This window comes from Parus major, chromosome 2 (genome assembly GCF_001522545.3).
Source record: "Parus major isolate Abel chromosome 2, Parus_major1.1, whole genome shotgun sequence".
NCBI classification, from domain to species: Eukaryota; Metazoa; Chordata; class Aves; order Passeriformes; family Paridae; genus Parus; species Parus major.
This window is the reverse complement of record NC_031769.1, coordinates 29,473,778-29,493,071: the sequence shown is the minus strand read 5'-3', so window position 1 is coordinate 29,493,071 and position 19,294 is coordinate 29,473,778. Positions and strand designations below refer to the sequence as shown.

Sequence of the window (19,294 nt, the reverse complement as noted above, 5' to 3'; positions counted from 1 at the left end):
GTTTGTTTTTCTACATTATTACCTTGGCTCAATTACTATTATTTATATATATTCAAAAATATAGAGCTTTTTTACCTCCTGCTTAACTCTTACTTTTTATGAAATTTATTTTACCAGTTCATGATACTGTGCCTTGCCCAGAGGACATATTTATTGACTCAATGATGTGTCGAGCAGTATGTGCTTTAAGTATTTTGATTCTCATTCCTATCTACCTATGTATTGCAGTTTTTTCATGATTACACACTACTGATTTCATAACTTCATAATTACACATTTACTGATCACTCTGCTACTTTATGGGTACCTTCAGGAGTTCCTGTAACATAGATCTGAGCACAGGGCATTATTTGACTTGAAGCATAGTGAAAACCACAAATATGGATCCCAGCTGTGTACATATATGACTACCAAATAAGCACCTACAAAATTTTAGGGGACCAAAGCAATACAATGGAATTGGTATTTCACAACTCTTGTTTCTCAGTGGTTTTGAACAATTTTTAATTTATCAAGGTGGTGAAATACCATGTGCAAGACCTCTGCATGGTGCTGTTACTGCCAATGCTATTGTTTAAAATAGAGTTGTGTGTGCTGTAAGATTTGGATTTTCACTGAGGGATCAGCTTGGGGGAAAGAGTACTGCTAACATGAAACATTCAAAATTATAGACTCAGGACTAAAAAAGCGTATTGGGCACTTAGAAAAAATAGTATTTTTTATTAATTATAAAAGGCAAATAAACGATTATGTGTATCAAGGGTTTGCTCTTTTTGCTTCACATGGCTAACAGCTGGGTCTCTGACAGGGGAAAACCAGTTGTATGAATAAAACTGAAACTCAGTAATACCCACAAATAAAAGTAAGAAGTGGTCAACCTTGAAATGTAAAGTATTTAACAATCCCTGGGAAAATTACAGAACTTCTACAAAACCCATAAGATCTGCTTAATGCCCTTTACATTTCTGCAAGGAAACAGACTCTGTTTTTACTGAGGGACAAATAAACACTGCAATTGAAGAAGGTTGGTTTTCTTCACATTAAAATAGCAGTGTTGTTTTTCCTTCATCTTTCCTTAAAACCATTACTATTTCTTTGGTGTGCATGTAGCGTTACTGGCAATGCAGGAAAAAAATCACATCTTGTTTCTACTGCCCTAATGCACCTAAGGTTAGCTGTGTAACTTGAAGTCTAGTGAAAAAGCAAACACACAAACAAAAGCCCACAGAACAGTGATTAAAGGAAGAACAAGTTTCAGACTGGAATCTTTCCGTATATTCAAATACTAAGCTGTGGGGGCGCATCACCCCAGGGCTCTCTGTGCTGTGGCAGACATTGACCTGTTTCTGAGATGTGTTTCTGTTCCATACTTTATGCCATTTCTTAACAATACTGTAGACAAAAGGCTTATAGAAGTTTCTTTCACGGAATCAATGTGTTTGGAAAAGACCTGAGATCGTCATGTTCGAACAATGACCACCACCACGTCCAGTAGACCATGACACTAAGTGTCACATCCAGCGTTTCCTTAAACACCTCCAGGGACAGTGACCCGACCACCTCTCTGGGCGGCCCACTCCAATGTCTAAACATACTTTCGTGAAGAAATTCTTCCTAATATCTGCCCTAAACCTCCCCTTGTGCAGCTTAAGACCGTGTCCTCCCGCCCTGTCGCTGGCTGCCCGGGAGAAGAGACCACCTCGCTACAGCCTCCTTCCGGGGACTTGTAGATAGCGATAAGGTCACCCCCGAGCCTCCTTTTCTCCAGGCTAAACTTCCCCCAGCTCCCTCAGCCGCTCCTCCAAGGACTTGTGCTCCAGATAGGACATGCGCTCTTCCTTAGCATCCAGAGCAGGGAAAGACGAGTAGCGCTGCATACGTCACTGGTGGATGAGAGATGTGCTGCTTGGTCAGAAATTTAACAAAATATTTCGATTAGCATCCACAGCACACCGGAGAGCTCTAAGACAGGTCACACCAAGGGAGATAGGGCAAAAAACGCGACCCGCAGTTCCGAGCTCCGTGCCCTGCGGCCGGAGCCTGCCGAGGGCCGCCGGGCGGGGCGGGGAGCGCAGCGCCGGCCCCGGCAGGGGCGGTCCCGCTGGGCGGGCGGGGCGCGGCGGCGGCGCACGTAGCCGTCCCAAGATGGCGGCCGCTCCGGACCGGGCTGCGAGGGCGGCGGCGGGGCCGGGGCCGGCGGGCGGGCGCTGAGCGGGGCGGCGGCGGGGGCTGGCGGCGCTCGCCTCGCCTCGCCTCGCCTCCCCTCCCCGCGGGGTGCGGGGTAGCTTTCCGCGCGGCCGCCAGGCTTCATCATGCTGCGGGGCTAGAGCCGCCGAGGCGCCGCCGCAGCGCAGCGGGGTAATAATGTTAACAGAGGTAAGAGCGCTGCCGGCGAGGTGCGGGAGCGCGGGGAGCGGCTCGCTGTCCGCCCGAGCGGGCAGCGCTCAGTGCCGCGGTTTAGCCCTCAGCCGGGCCTCCGGGTTGTCTCGGTGGCTGGCAGTTTCCCCCTTGGCCGCGGAGGGCAGAGGCGCTGGCCGGCTCGCCCAGGGCAGCGCCGGGCTCCTCTTATCAGCCTCCCTCCTCTCCCGGCAGGGCGGGACGGGAGCGGGGCGCACCGTCCGCGGCGGAGGCCGGTCCGCCGAGCCCCCTCCGTGCGACAGCTGGGCCCGGTCTCTGTTCCGACGCGGTCCGCAGACGGCCGGGCTGCACTCCCCGGCGAGGGCCCGTGGGGCCGCGCCCCCGCGGCGGGCCCGTGTCTGGAGGAGCGGAGCGCACCTGGTGAGGGGGAACCCGCCTGGGCCCTGAGCCGCGCCGGGAAGATGCCCCCGCCCGGGCCCGCACACCCGCTCCGGCTTCAGCCCCTGTGGCCTCCTTCTCCGCCGTGGCTTCGTGAAGGGAACGTGTTTGTTTTCTTCTTGGAGGATTTGAGCCGAGCGGTTCGGCTGTGCTTGCAGGAGTTTGTGGCAGTAGATAATCCTGAGAAGTTGGTTCCCCCGGTTCACCTCTGCCTGGTGAAGGGTTTCTGTTCAGAAGCAGCTCGGCTGTGAGGCAGGCGGCTACTTGAGGATTAGCGTGAGCTATAAAGGTCTGCTGTGTCCAAAGGCATTCTAAAAGGTGGAATCTAGCAGTGCTTTCCAGTTGCTGGAAATTAGACTTTACCCCGTATTTTGTTTTGTCTACAAAGAGCAATTGATTTTCTATTTTTAATGTGAGCAAGGTGTCCTGAGTGCAGGTGCTTGTCCAACACAATGACTGTGTTACCCATGTTTTATAATTTGTCATTTTATTCTACAGTGGTTGTTATTCATACTAAAGTGAGTTGTCTTAAGTCTTGCAGGCTAAAGGCTTGCTTTACAGCACCTGAACATTTCAGCTTTGGTTTCCTGAATGATATTAAACAGTACCTTCCACGTTTTAATTTACACCTGTTCAAAGTTTCAGGGCATTAAGAAAGCAGTTCTATCGAAATCTATGAGCTCTCAAGTTTCCCCAGGATGGTAAAATTTGCAGAATGAGTTAAAAAATATATGACCTATTTTTGTGTTGAGAGTATTTGGTGGGTGGTTAGGATTAATAAGCTGCATTAAAGAGAGTTGGTGAGTGTTATGCCATATGCATTAGCCATAGTAATTTAGATTATTTTAAGAGTAGCATAGAACATTCTGGGTCGGTGCCTCCTACTGGACCGTTTGTTCCTTTTGGTGGTGGCTGTGTGTGCCCATCCAAGACACTTTATCTTGGAACTGAATTTTTTTTTAAACAGTGTTGGAATTCTGTGTATTGCAGTATGGATGACAATCCACTGGCTTTTTGAGGTAAAGCTTAGTGATTTCATGTGTGATGATCAGTTATGACACTTATCCTTGGTGTCAGGAGGAGAGGGCTCTAATGTCCCCCACTTCTAGTTCCTGTACATAAGTTATTTGTAGACAAGATGCTTCAAGATGAAGTATTCTATGCTTGGTCTTTGCCTAGGAGATGAATTTAAATTTTAAGGGAGTCTAGCAAAATTGCAGGCTTTGCCTGCCTGAAAAGCAATTGTGGGGAGTTCTTCAGGCAGTCAGACAGCTTTAGGCTGTCAGGAGTACCCACCCAAGGTGAACTGGAGGAGTCCTTTCCCAGTGCACTTTTCTGGGTGTTCCAATGGTGACTTGGTAGCTACAGCAGCCTGGGGAAACTGCTCACAGTCGTACCCATGAACCCTTGCCACGCTTTGGAGGAATGTGCAGATTGTTTCAAGTCTACCGATACATTATTTCTTTGTATATGGAAATGGGGATTGGCTGTATGGTGAACTGACATTAGAAGCAAAAACTGCACTAGTTTTTGGTGCTGGATATTTGTGGCCTTGTCGAGTTTGCTACTGCCTAGGGTGGCCAAAATCACTGCAAATATTTTTTTGGCCATTAAAAATTTAGGTCTATTTTTCCTACCATATCTGCTAGTTGTATAACCTAAAAACACAGAAAATATTTTTTATTAAATATGTTTAAGAATGAAAGAAAGGCAGGTCAGGTTTTATGTGTATTGTTATCATGTAATAACACAGTGTTGAGTTTCTCAAGGTCAGTTTCCTACATCCTTTGACTGTATCCGTATATGCAGACCCCAGCAGATTTGTTTCAGTTTTGCGTGAACGCATTTAGGATTAGGAGTTTGTAATCAGTAATTTCAGGGGAAGATCATGCTTCCTGTCAGGAAAAAATACTCTGTGTGGTTTTTTTTCAGCCCTTTCTGCCCGTCTTATTTTAGTTGTATTAAAAACACATGCTGTTGGATGCCAGGTACATACATTTATTTACCTAGCTGGAAAATGCCATTTCCAAATTTTTCACCATAAAACATATTTCTTCAGTAATGTTGAATCCATTCTGTCAAGATGTGTTTATAGTCCTGCTGTGATGATCATTTTCCTAGTCTGTGCCTTTTCACTTGTTCCCCTTTTCTTGTTCATCAGATGTCTCCTCTGCTTTCCAGGCCAGTGTGGCCTGTTCCCATGTGACTTACTGCCTCAGCACTTTCTCATCTGGCAAGGTCATGATGGGCACAAGTTGCAGTGGTCTTTCTCTTGTTTTTTCGGACAACTGGCTTTGTCATGCTTGCCTCTTGTGCGGTGGTAACTGCTGCATGGACTATAGGGAAGCAGTTGGTGTTTTACAGCTTCGACTCTTGGAGGTCACTAGTGTCTTAAATTCTTATGGAACAAACATTCAGTAGGATTTTGACTTAATTTACAAGAAGTTTTAGATGCCTTTCAAATTGATGGCCTGTGCTGCCTTGCATTTGCAGCCTATGTTATCTCTGAAGAAAGCACTTTATCTCAGCTGAAAAGTAGGTTCCTTTTTTTTTTTTCCCCAGCTAATCATTAACTGCTTGGAGATGCTTAGGGAGGACTTCAGAATTTACCAGCAGCTAAATTTTTTGGCAACTTAATTCTCAATTTAGCAAGAGTAACTTGTTGCAGTATTAGTGGCAGTTGAGATTTTTTTAAATTTGACGAAGTAGGAATACTTTTTTTCTTATCCACAACTACAAATGAGCCACACTAAATGAGCTCTGATGTGCTGGTATTTCTTGTTATTGCAACTGGTCAAGATAATTCACTAACTACACGCAGTATTTCCTATCCATTAAACAATCTACATTTTATTGATAAGAGCGGTTTAAAAACTTTTTTTTTTTTTTTTGTTAAATTTTGGTAACTACTAGCCATTGAGAACTGTTTCTGGGAAAAACCAAGAAAATTAGCCTGATTTTTAAGAATAAAGGTTGACTCAGCAGCTTAACTTGCTCTAGAATAATAGTGAATTAGCCTTTCTGCAACAGTAGCACATTGTAAAGTATATAAGTACAGCTCTGAAAGATGCAGGACGCAGTTAACTAGTTGAGGTACTGTGGCATTAACTTTTTCTGTTCCTTGATACAGTGGCAGATTGCTCCGGTGCTTTATGTGTCTGAACTATGTTCTCCTGATAGAGTAATTTTCAAATGAGTAGATATTTACCAGGGTGCTGAAATAAATTAGTTTCCTGTCCTTTTGTGAAACTTATGTGCTGGGGCTTTCTTTAGTGCCAGTGTTTTGCTAGATGAGATGTAGCTGGAGCATTAGTTGCAAGCCCATGAGAGGTAAAAAGCCTCTTTCTCCTTCAGTATTTTCTTTCAATGAGGTTTCCCCTACAGCTGGTCTGTGTTGTGTCCCTAATTGTTCCTATTACAGCTCTTTTAATAACTCCATAGTTTATGAAGTGTCAGTTGAATGTATATGAGAAATGCTAAAATTAAGAAAACTAATCTTTTGTGAAGAACAGTTATCCTAAGTACTTATATATTCCTAAGTACTTGTTTTTAAGTATTTTCTGGCTACTAGTAAAAGATAGTATCCAAACATTCAGGACTGTTCTTAGAGTGCACAGTTGGGCCTAAAATGCTGAGATTGAATGCAGAGTTCTGCAACAACTCTAAAATGTCAGTCTGGACCATTCCCCAAACATCATGGAAGAAGAAAAGCATGAAGTTCCTTACTTCAACAAAAATAGTAATAGCTTGTCTGGTTAGATAGCTGAAGGAGCTCCAAATGAAGATTTCCCGTCTGGTTACACTCTAGGGAATTATCTCTCTTTTAAATATGGTCGTCTCTTCTTCCCACCCTTACAAAGATGACAAAGCATCTTTTCTTTGGGCTAGCATTGGGAGAATTGCTATTATTATAAAAGATAAGTCACTGATATTGTATATAAGTTATTTGCAACAGTGAAAGAATTAATATTTAGAAGTCTCACTAGCAATTTTTGCCATTTCTTGGTTGTGAATACCAAGGCTGGAATGATAGCAAAATCAATTGCAGTTGGCACTTGCAGTTATGTTGAGTGAGAAACTTTGTGAAGTAGAAGGCATTGTAAGGTTGGGCCTGATGCTTGCTCTTATGCCCCCAGCATGTAATGTCCGATTTCGGAATTAATAAAACAAGGCATTATTTTGTGATGTAAACATATTGACAAATTTGAACATGAGCACTTGTTTACATAATTTCTGTGGAATCACACCTCAAAATGATGACGGCATGACTGTGATTTACAAGTTTAAGGTGAAATGGGTGTTTATTTTTACTGTGAGTAAGCATAGATGATAGGTATGCTCAGCCAGGGGGACTACTTTTATAACTGCCATTTGTTTTGGACAAGAGGTCAGTTCCTAGACTGTCACAGTTTGGGAGGACGTGTTAAAGATTATTATTGCTCTGAAACAGGAGTAGCTGTTAAATCCTGAGAGAGTGGAGATGGATCTCTGAAGAAGTTGCAATGTTGATTGACTTTGTGTTCCTTGTGGAATGGGATGTGATCTCAGTGTTGCAGTTAAAATACTGTGAGCCAGATTTATTGCTGTATTCTAATGCTGACATTTTAAAAACATTTTAAGAGTCCCACAGATTTTTAACTATTTTTTTTTTCAAGTGGGATGTTATGAAAAATCAGGGATTTCCTAGGACAGAGTTAGTTTATTTTGAAGCTGTTTTACCAGTGACACTGAAATCTTTTCAGTCCTGCTCTTTTGCCTATTTTCTGAGACAGTGAACACAAGATTAATTTAATTTGAACCTCACCAGTTTGCCAGTCCACTAGTTGCTGGCAGGAGATGGAGATAAAATAATCTCTGTTGGTTTGAATCTCATTAAATCCCTTCATGCATCAGATGGCTTGTATGATGTCCTTTCTTCAATTTCACTTGGAAGGATTTTTTGATAATCAGAAATACTAAATTTCAAGAACTTTTTCTTTGTTTCACAGGTGAAAATAGCACTGTGTGTGTTCATGTGAGGGCTCATATATGCCTAATTAAAAGTTCACAGGTACCACTGATGTCTGAAGTGCTTAATTCAGTATCCCATTGTGACAGGAGTTCTGAGTAGGAGGATGAGCTTTGCATGCATTTTCTTTCTGAAAATGTTCATAAGTTTAGGAACATTCTATGAAGAGTATTAACTGCTTAAATGCAGTTGAGCTTCTGTTACAATGTTTTTTTAATCTTTCATGTCTGTCCCTTTGCTGTTCTTCCCTTAATCGCATGCTTCTTGGAGGAAAGAGGTGATCCTGGTTCTATTTGAATCAAATCTGTTTGTGTCAGAATGTTTTGGTTTCAGAAATGTCACTATTGTAAAATCATGTGTTCTTGTTCATCAGTATATTTTTGGAATTCTAGGGAATGACTACTCAGCACTTCTGCTGGAGCCTCTAAGGCAGTGCAGGTTAGGCTATCTCTATGATGTAAGGCAATGAACTTGAGCAGGAAGTTTGAATTGCTACATATCCTGTAGGGCTCCCTGCATTTCCACGCTTCCAGTCAGCACTGTTATACAAGACCAAGCAGAAAATAATCTAGAATAGCAAAATTTTTGCAGCAGCTGTCCAGTTAGTTATGAAACAGTGCCTCAGACCTGGGATGATTTCTCATATACCTCTTAAGTGATACTAAAAGCAATGGGAAACAAATGTGTATGTTTTCCAAGTCACCCTTTATTCAGGATTTGGCATTCCATACTGCATGAGTGAGTTGAAAATCTGGTGATGTACATGCCTGGGGAAACAAGTGTCCAACCTGTGTTACTGTAGAAAGAGTGATTGCTTTGAAATCTTGCTGATTGTCAGAATGGTCCTGGAACTGTCTGACTTGGGGAGATCAGGGAGCCTTGCTTGTTGCCCTGCTGCTGTTAAGAGCTGATGCAGGCTGAGATATCACTGAGTCTTGAGTCTTTTCTCCTGTGTGAGGCCCACTTAAACCTTTACATTCCATCTCTGTTATAATAAATCAAAACTTTGTTTAGGTTGGGTTTCCACAAAGTTTATGGTGTTTCATACTGTTGTATCAGCTTACTTTTCTGAAGCCTATGGAATGATTTTTTGTGATACCATGAAAATAATGGGAACAGTAAAATATATATATATATATTTGTTATTCATTGAGGGAACTCTTTGTGCCTGAAATTGCATCTGTATTTATCTGTATTTGTGTGATTATTTTTTTTTTTTCCTAAAAATAAATGCCAGTGGTTTTGATTCCATTCCCCACACTTCCCCTCCCAGTATATCTTGGTGCATTTGTTACTGATAGCTATCTTAATTTTTAATGAAGCCTATTGGGGATTGAGGTATCCAACCTCTTTTAACATACTTGGAAGAAAAATACTTTTTTTTTTATAGTTCATATACTCAAACTAGTATTTTTGACCACAATGGTAGCAAATGGAAATTTTTTTTTTTCTTTGTAAAGTAGAATCATATACTGTGGAAGTCTTAAATCTTGTGATTTGATGCCTGAATTGGTACATATAATGAAATGGTAATTACTTTTTACGCTTGTTTATTTCTTCTATAAAATTAAAAAATTCTTCTGGAGAACAAATTTATTTATGTGAATATAATTTTTTTATTTTTTTGATAAGAAGTTATTTATTGGGCTAGGAGAATAAGGTTTTATTTAAAATTTCCACACTTAGCAAAGTTTTTCTCTTCACAGCATTTTTTCTAAATTGAGTTGTGTGTAGTAGGTGTGTTAAAAATAATTTAATCCTAAATAATTTTTAGTCCTTACTTTGTGTATATGAGCACATTATACTGTTACCTTGCTTTATGGTCTTACAACTGTGTACTTAATTTCTTCTTTTGTGCTTTGTGCTTGACTTGCATGTGTGCTTAAACTTTGAAATAAATTTTATATTTATTTCTTTATGTTGTTTTTAAGATCTGGGCTTTAAATGGTACCAGTCTTCTGTCTTTCAGTTGGCAGTTGCCCTACTGCAGCTTCCTAGAAATTGTTATGAAGATTATGAATTAGCAGTAGTGATACCAACAACAAACAATATGTCTATGAATGTTTCTAAGCTCTTCAATTACTTTATTGGATATTTTCCTTTATTGAATTGTCCAATTAATGATGGTTGGCTGTTGCCAATCACTGTTTCTTTTAATTGTGCTTTATTTATTGACATCTTTTTTGTTTGAAACATTTTTTCTATTTTAACAATCTCTGTATGATGCTTGTAGTCTTCTTTTTTTTTCTCTCTAGATTTGCCCATAACTTTTATTTCCTTTATTCTCTATTTTTTTATGCATTATGCCAAATGTTTTTTTTGTTTTCCAGTGATAACAGTAGCTGCATTATTCCTGTGGAGAGTTGTGTACCTGGGTTGGTCTATGAATGCTTCCACCTTGCTGTCTGTGTGGTTTGTCTTTTGTTCGTTCTTTGTTTCTCTCTTGTATTGCCCTCTTCTTTATAATTTTCTTTATATATTTTTGCTTTCCTGCTCCTGTCACTGGAATGGCCATATATTTTTTCTTTAGATGTCATCCATGCATAAAGGCATTTAAGATGCTAGGAATGCCATTTCATGTTTGACTTCACTGGATCTAGTTTGGCTGCTACTAAAGTGGTTTTCTCCCCTCCACCAGACACAAGCTGGTCTGACAGCTTCTTGTTTCAGGTCTAGCAGCTAAGTAGCAACTGCATGAAGAATTCTTTTGCCTTGGTGAACCAGTCTTGTGGAGGGATATGAGGGTGGGAACACAGGATAAGTTGCCAAATCAACAGCTGCATGGTTTGGTGCTGGGAAAGTGCATAGTGTTAGTCTGCATTTCCTTCTGTGTAGATCTAAAATGAGTCAGTATCCAAAATAATTCCTATACTTTTGAAAACAGGGAATGTCACTATTCCTTCTGTCACTTCTCAATGCATCTCTGCCTTTAGAAAAAAATACAAGTAAGGTTTGGTAGTTCCAGTTAGGTTTCTTTTTTTGTTCTTGGCCATGTGGCAATGATTGAAGTTTTTACATATCTTCTTTAAACTTGCCCTCGGAGCCGGATATTCAAATGACTCAATTAGTTTAATCTATAATTAGTTTCAGTCTATAATCTTGAAGTGGTAAGAGTTGATATACCATTTCTGTGGTTTCCTTCCTCCCTGAATTCATTGAAATCTGTTGGAAATATTCCATGCCCTTATATGAGAATGAACTATTCCACCAAGTTCAAAGAAGTGTCCCTTTATGTAAATGTTATTTGTAGGTATTTACACTTACTTTCCCTCTTCTGTGTCTTCATGAGAGAGGTAGTATGTGAACCTGGAAGACACCCAGGAACTAGCTGACATGCTGATTCTGGGCCCAGGTTTTGTATGAGGAAGGAGAGGACTACTTGAGGCTAAAAGATTCATCTAGAATACTCAACAGCCTCTTTACTTCCATAGAGATGGACAGAGGTCATGGAGCAGAATCTTGGAAGAAGTTGTAGGAGGCTTTGCTTTACTTACACTTACCTGCAGTGCTGTCCACAGTGTTCTGTAGCAAACCATTCAGTGAAACTTGTGGAGTTTCTCAGGGTTGTGCAAGCAGCAGACAGCAGTTTTCTCACTAATGGTGTTCAGGAAAAGGCAGAAGTGCAGAAAGGATTGTGAAAGAGATGCACAGAGCAAGTGAGCCTTCCCAAAAGGAATGGGGAGCCAAACATCTCTGGAAAGCAAGCATGTAAAGCACACAAGCAGTAAGGACTGTTGAAGGTATTGGAAAAGGGAGATATTAAATACATGGAGGGGAAAGGTTTTATTTGTTTCTGTTACATTCCCATTACATTTGTCACATTGGAAAAGGACAATAATATTTAAGCAATTTCTCCCCCTCTTAAGCAGGGGCTTTTTTGCTGATTAAAAGCTAAATCAGAGTGCTGATTTTCTGTGTTGGCACTGTCCACTCAGTGAAGAGTTAGGCACATCAGCTGCTTATTAAAGAGATCACAATATATAAAAATTTCGCAGACTATTGAAAAACTTGTTGACCCTGAACCAATCTCTTTCTCTTGCTTTACTTTGTGCCACTGGATGATATTCTGTCCAGAAAAACAGTTGAGAGGAACAGGAACTTTTTATGCTTACTCTAGCTTTGTAAAGGTTTGTGTCACTTTGTATAACAGCTGTTTCCATGGTTATTTTGTCTTCATCCAGAAAGCATGCTTCATATGAAATTTGGCCCTGTAGGAGTTCAGATGTACTTTCTGAGACCACTGGGAATTTGTAGGGAAATAGTTGTATCAGAGTTTGTATTTTGTAACTAGAGAAAACCTGTGGCACTCAGAGAACTGCATAAAAATTGAACTTTTGAAGAAAATGTTGGAAAAACATCACGATCTCCAGAGGAAGGTGCTGGTATTCTGTCAGTGGTTTTAAGTTTCTTAAATATGGGCTATATTTGCAGCTTGGGATCCTTCTTGTTATTTGTGTACTAACAACAAATTCTTTGTGGTGCATACTCTGATCTTTGGAGTTGTATTTTTGATATCCATTCCATTTTCCAGTTTGTAAATTACGATGCTGATTAAAAAGCACTACATAGTTTTAAGAACTGTTGTGAAACTATCAGTACATTTTTGACAAGAAATCAGATCTAGTGAAGGGGTGATCATTGCAAGCACGAGTCCAAACTGAAACTAGTTCATGATGCTGGCACTGAGGTCTTGGAATTAAAAGAACAAAACAAATCTGCCAAAATCAGTGAATACAGTTTTGGTAGCTCTTTCTTCAGTATTCAGTGTTTAGGCAGTAGATGCCCTTTATTACTTGGTGGTAAGAGTGTAGAGACTATTACCCTTCTTTATTTTTGAAGACAAAGGTGAGCACCAGGGAGAGGAGGAAGGGGGTAATACTTGAAAAATTGTGTTACTCCTCAGTCATATAAAAGGGGGTCAGAATGTTGATTGGGAGTACCAACAAGCTTTCTAAATCTACCCTTGGTGGCAAGTGTAGCCAGTGTGTGGCTTTATCATATGGATACATTTTATTTTAGCACAAAAACCTTTGTGGTGGAACTGAATATTGTTTATCGGTTTCCAGATAGATTTGTATTGCAACAGGAAGACCAGAAGTGGACTTCAGGGATGTCCAGATGGACAGGATGGTTCACTTTGCTGTCTCTGCTGGTGACACCTCTGCTGATAGAGGGTATAATACCACCTTTGGTACTATTAGCAAGGCATGCTGCTGACTCGTGTTCAACTTATAGCCCACAAAGAGTGGGCCCCACACTTTGTTGTGGCCCAGGGTTAGTCCACCCCAGATGCAAACCTGTGCTTGTTTTTGTTGAACTTGATGAGGTTCCTGTAAACCCCTTTCTCCAGCCAGTTGACACACCTCAAAACCCTGTGGTATAATGTGCCCTGCTTTAGGATTCTGTGCACCCATTTACTGAGAGTTCAATGTGTCACATCACCTACATTGCTCAGGCATCATCAGTCCTGTATTCATCGGTGAAGGTTCCCACCTAGTCACTGTCTGTACGCTGAACTCTATACCACTGATCATGTCTTTGCATCCAGCATTTTTCACTTACCTTTTCATCTACTCATCCAGCCCATACCTCACCAATTTAGTGATAAGGAAGCTGTGGGATATTGTGCTAAAGGCAAAGTGCTGATCACCTAAGGCCTTGCCCTTGTCCTCTGCATCATGGCCTCACTATAGAAAGCCACAGGGTTGGCCAGACGTGATTTGCACTTGGTAAATCTCTTTTCGTTGCTCACAACCTTCTTAGAGACTGAGGTGATGCTGATACACTGATATGCTGGTATGTATTTTTCCTTGCTCCCTGCCCCAAACCTGCTTTCATGCTGATGGGCTTAAGCTGCTACTACAGTAGATGAGAAATCATTTGTAGTGGCTTTCTGTTAAGCTTTGGTTTTTTTTGGATTCCATGATAGCAGTTACAGCACTGTATTTAATCAAGGTGACATTTTACGTTACAGATGAGAAAGTCAGTGTGGTTTTCCTTTCCACTACATTATTGCTTACAGCTTTTTTCCTCCTTTCTAGTAAATTAAAAAAACAAACAAAACCCCCAAACAAACAAAACCCCTCCCAACACCCTCCCCCCTCCCTTTTTTTAGGGGTAGTAAAAAGGATATGTATATTTTAACCACATTATTTCATTTGCCAAAATAATTCTACAAGGATAGATGGCATGACTGACTGAATTTAGAGACAACAGCCTTTATCACTATGGACAATGAGAAAATAAATTTTTAGTCTGGTTGAGTATGTGTCAATTATGATAAATAATGTGAAATGGCTTCTTCCACTTGTATTCCTTCAGATTTCTAACCCAGCCTAATAAGGCAAGTAGAGTCAATCTTTATATTTAGTACAGTCCTTGATAAAAATATTCTAAAGTTATGTTTTTAGTATAGTATTTTTAAAGTAACTCTTTCATTTAGATAGGAATGTTGCTTATTTGGGATCTATTAGATTGTGGTATGCACTATTCAAAGAATACTGCATCCAAAGCAGTTGCATCTTAACCTCAGTGGAATAATGCTGAAACTTTTGCTGCAAGTAGCAAATAGCAACATAATATTACCAGTGGATTAAAGAACTATGCAAAACTCTTGGATGACGAATTTTATAGCCTGAGGAATCCAGAGTACTAAAATGTTGATCAGAAGTTAATGACTAAATCTTCCTGCAATAAACTTAAGTACAGGATTTTGTGGTTATATATTATATATATATTATATTTATGTATATGTGAAATTGGTATAAACACACAATATGTTTAACTCTCAGTAGATATCCTGCAGATATATATTTAAATATATGTTTATCAGCCTGTTTAGAAGAAACTACTGATTTTAAGGAATTTGCTTGAAAATAATTATTTGCTTATTGTTGCTTTCAAGCAAGTCATCAAATGATAGAAACAAAAATCTTAGTATATTTGAAGTAGTATAAATATATATCTTATATATTTATATATATATCTTATATATATAGATATATATATAAAAATATATATCTTAGTATAATATTTGAAGGTGTTGTCTGCTGTTTACATGTCATGAGTTGTTTAGCAAAAGCAAACCAATAAAGCTCAATGACTGCTGCAGTGAGCAGTTCCAAAATATTCCAAATTTTATATAATTTATCTTAGCTTATACCTTCATATCTTTGACACTTCTGTATTTGCAAAAACTGTGTTCTTTCACTTAATTTCACTCTTTGTTGTGGGGTTGTTGTTTGAAGTTATCATGATTTTCCAAAGCAGATACTGTATCATTGTGCATCATTTTTGTATTTATTCTTTTTTATGCTGGTTCTGTCAAATCAAGATTGCACTAACTGTTTTGGACACAGCCACTGCTATGAAATTGTGTGGTATCTCCATAGAAAAATAGATGTATTTTAAGAAAAGTAATCGTTGTTTATCAGACAATAACGCATCTTTTTCCACTTTGTCCTCCCTGTAAAGATCATAGACAATAATGCGTTGTCTTTGAACAGGAGGCTCTTTAAAAAATAGTGTTTATATTAATAAACTTTATATAAATTTTTTTAGTAATGGTATAAGTTGGGCAAGTGTAATGGAGATTTAAGTTCCAGGAGTAGGCAGATGCTTATTGCTTGGCAGAAGGGATGCTGAGCTGAAATTACCACTACAATGGAAGAACAGCTTAGTATTAGAGATTTCTTCTCTATCTTCCAAAAGCATAGCTCTTAAGGTATGAAGAAATCTTTTTAAAAACATGTCCCATACAACTGTTTCTGTAGTATCCATGAACTCTGCCTGCATGTTTTAATTAGAAACAACATGTATACAGAGAAATTTCCATACAGATAAATATTAGGAGCTGGAGTGGTAGAAATTGTTCTGAAAGCAAAGCTAATGATTCTTAAAGTTCATTAGTGGAATCAGGTTTCTTTAGCATTGCAAAAAAGAAAAAAAATGGTGACAAGAACTTTTAGATAAAGTTTTTACTTTCCTGCAGCAAAAAGTTAAGATGCTGCTTGAACAGTAGCCACAAATGACATACACAATAACAGTTTCTTGACTAAGCACATTCATTGATTTGAACCATATAGGAGAACAGACCTTTCTTTTCCATGTGCTAAAGATTCTGGAGGCTTCCCCCTCTTTCCCCTTTGCCACTATTTTGCACCAGAAAAACCTGAAATAGATGTAATCTGTTTATCCAGGGGCTGAATGTAGAACAGTCTAGATTATCTCATTGGCTTGAATTCAAGGTAGAGGGATTACTTTATTCTCTCACTTTAGATCACCTTAGGCAATCCTTTCAAGCCTGGCCTTGTTTCAGTCATCTAAGATGATCCAAAATGCTTTTACCTTTTTGTCTTGCTTTCTGTCCAGATAAATAAATTAGCTTGGATACAAGTCCATATGGATTGTTAAAAAGGAAAAGGATCACTTCCTTGGACTTTATATTAAAAATGAGTTTGAGTATGTCACTCTTATATTCAAGGCAGTAGTAGAAAGTGGGGCTCGCATCTCTTATTTCCCATTGCTATCCAAGATGCTCAAGTGATTATTTTAATTTTTTCCAAAATTCAGTATCCTTTTATGGATGCTAACTATGAAGCAGAGAGCATGGTGCCTGTGGAATAGCAGGCCGCATAACTTTCTCAGTCTTGCCTGAGAAAGTGACCTGGGAATTCATAAGGAGGAATTAAAACAATCCTCAGAGATAGAAGACAGCCTTGCAGGTGCTGTTTGTCCCTTGTTTTCTTGCAAGAGAAGGTCGAGGGGTGGTGAACCCCACTGACCAATGATGGTGATAGTTTACTAACTAATGATGTTAGTTTACTAACCAATAAGAGTTTTACTTTTCTGTACTTTCACGTATCGGTCTATAAAAAAGATCTGAGGTAATAATCTGGGAGAAATTCTCCAGTTTGACTCCACAAGAGAGTCTGTGTCGTTCTTCTCGCCATTCCCAATAGAGTGACATCCTTTAACTAGAACATGACTCAGAGTGGGTTTTAATGCAAGCGTGTTATCAGAAACAATGTGCATCTGTGAAGGTAGCCCCTATGTTTTTCACAGCAAGTACTTGGGCCACTCAAGAAAAGGTTATATGGAATGAAACTTTGTCCCTTGCTGATACTTCTGCTATATAATAAAGTAGCTGTTAGCAATGGAAATAAAGGTTAGTAAAATGAAGGTCAGTTTAAAATTAAATGTTTCACTTCCTAATTTCATGTAATGATCAGCAATGGTGGCAAAGCCAGGTGTGAGAGAGGAAGAAAAATAATCTTGACTCTTGACTCTGCTCACTTGAGAAGAAATTTTGATGTTGAAAATATTTACCATTTCTTATAGAACTGTGTTAATCAGAAAATTAGTCTTTTCTTTGCAAAAAAACCCAGTTGTATCAAAAATATGGAACATATTTTTTTTTATTTTTCATTATATTACAAGTTGTATAATCATATTCTGATTATTGCAAACAGTGAAGTTTTATTAAGGGAATTTGTTGTTCTCTGGATAAATACTAAAATCGATGTAATGCACATAATAACTAAATCTTTCTAATTACATACTATAATTTTACATATTTTAAGAAAATGTTAGCATGTATTTTCATTTAAATGTTTGCACTTCTAAAAATGAGTTTCAGGAATAGTCAAAACTGCATTAATAGTGAATACAGGTGAAAAATTTTCACCTATCCCTTAGAGCCTAATCCGTTAGACTGCCTTTGTATAGTGGTAGGGGGGAGTAGGGAGGAGAGTATGGGAAAATGATCCCAAAAGCTTTGTTGTTTCATGCAGTGTGAGGAACAGCAGGAAAACCCAAACTCAGTACAGTTAGACTTGGTTGTGTTTGCTTTAATGCAGCTGTTGAATAATTAAGCCATTTGACATACAGAGTGCGCATTAGCGGAAGGAGATGTGGTAGAGAGGAGACAGATGGACTCTTGCTTGCAGCAGAGAGTTTCCTGCCTCTGTTACCTGGGGGGGATCAGCAGGAATACTGCATGTATCTAGGAAAAACTTCACTGGCCAGACTTCTTAACTCTTAGCATTAATTAACATTACCTTATTCATTTAAAATATTTTTAGTGTGAATTTATATGCTTTAGTATTTTAAGCCTTCTCTGGGGAAAAAAAACCCAACCCAAAACAGTCTAAACTTAGAACAATAAAAACAAAATAGACTGTGTAAATTCCTTTTACATTTTTTTTTTAAATCCCGAGAGTTTCCTTGGGAGGACTGCAGTGAATTATCATGTAGATTCACCACAATTATTTTTCCATAGTGTGAAGTAGGGGTGGAGTTTAGGGTGGTTTTTTCCTTTGCCTTTTTGGACTAAGGAAGGAAAAGGGCAAAAGGATAAGAAGAAAGAGATTAAAACGAGACCTTTAGTGCTGTTAGGAAATCATGATATGCAGAACTCAGAACCCTGTTGACATGTATTTCAGATGACCACTTTAACTTGAGCAGATAGGAGAGTGTAACTAGAAAGTTGTAAATGGTTTGTTTTACAATTGTTAAATATTTCTCTGAGTAGTGTAACATAATAATTTCATTGCACTGAAATTGGCACTCTGGTTATTACAGCTTTCCAATTTTACTTGTCATGCTAGTGAAGAGACAGTAATTTGAAACCTAAAATAATGTTTTTAATCACTTGACAAAAGTGACACTCACCTTAATTATAGAAAGGTTTATATGTGAACATGTTCCATTTGCACTCAAAATGGAAGTCAAATTAAAAGGCAGATGTGTGGAATTAACAAAATTAAACTTGACATCTACTGTAAATGCAGTCCCTGACAATTTTTTTAATGTGAGCCCAGAGGAGGCATTAAAAAAAAAACCTAATAATTTAAATTACCCAAATAGCAAAAAATAGTTTATCAGTGTCTTTTAGAAACAGGTCAGCTACTGTAGCTTTTAAAATATTAATGTAAAAATATAATTTGGTAGGAGTAAAAGAATTGTGAGCAAAGAAACATGGGTTTGTTTTTAAATGCTGCTGTTCTTTCAAAGTTCAGATTATTCTGTTGTGACCACTAAATTTGAAAATAATCATAAATTTTAGTCTTTCAAAGTGGTATCAGTCTTTTTGATGCTACTGTTAGGCTTGACTTAAATTGTCTTCTGCCGCAGCTTTAAGATTGACAAGTAGATGATTCCAGAGCCCTGCCTTTCTATATGGATGTTCTTTGTTTCCTCTCGTGCTGTGTCTCCAAACTTGAAACCACAATTGCTGTGAATATGTGTGGGAACTGTGGAGACAAGTGCCTGGAACAGGAGCTTCTCGCTGGAGCAGGAGGGTGGTGGCACTAGAGTCGCATGAGTGGAAACTGTCCTCTGCTCAGTGGCAGAGGGGGGCTAGGAAGAACCTGTCATCTGGATTTGTGGAGTAACGCTTGTTTTGTCCTAAACCAGACACACGTGTTGCTTTACTGCCAGTTACCAGCTAAAATTAACAGCACTAGTTTAAATCCAAACAACAAACCTACA

The 19,294-nt window shown here is 39.1% G+C and overlaps 1 protein-coding gene across 3 annotated transcripts in view; it reads left to right on the top strand.

The window, feature by feature from the left end:
• Positions 1-2,092: 2,092 nt before the first annotated feature.
• The window catches only part of SNX13 (sorting nexin 13), a 66,561-nt gene continuing 49,359 nt past the window's right edge, over positions 2,093-19,294 (top strand). For 2 of the 3 annotated variants that reach the window (XM_015618824.1, XM_033511874.1), the window contains exon 1: positions 2,139-2,376. In XM_015618824.1, coding sequence (XP_015474310.1) covers positions 2,365-2,376 — 12 coding nt within the window. In that variant the 5' untranslated portion in view covers positions 2,139-2,364. Of the gene's footprint in view, positions 2,377-19,294 lie in introns of all 3 variants that reach the window. The other variant, XM_015618826.1, reaches the window with a different exon arrangement.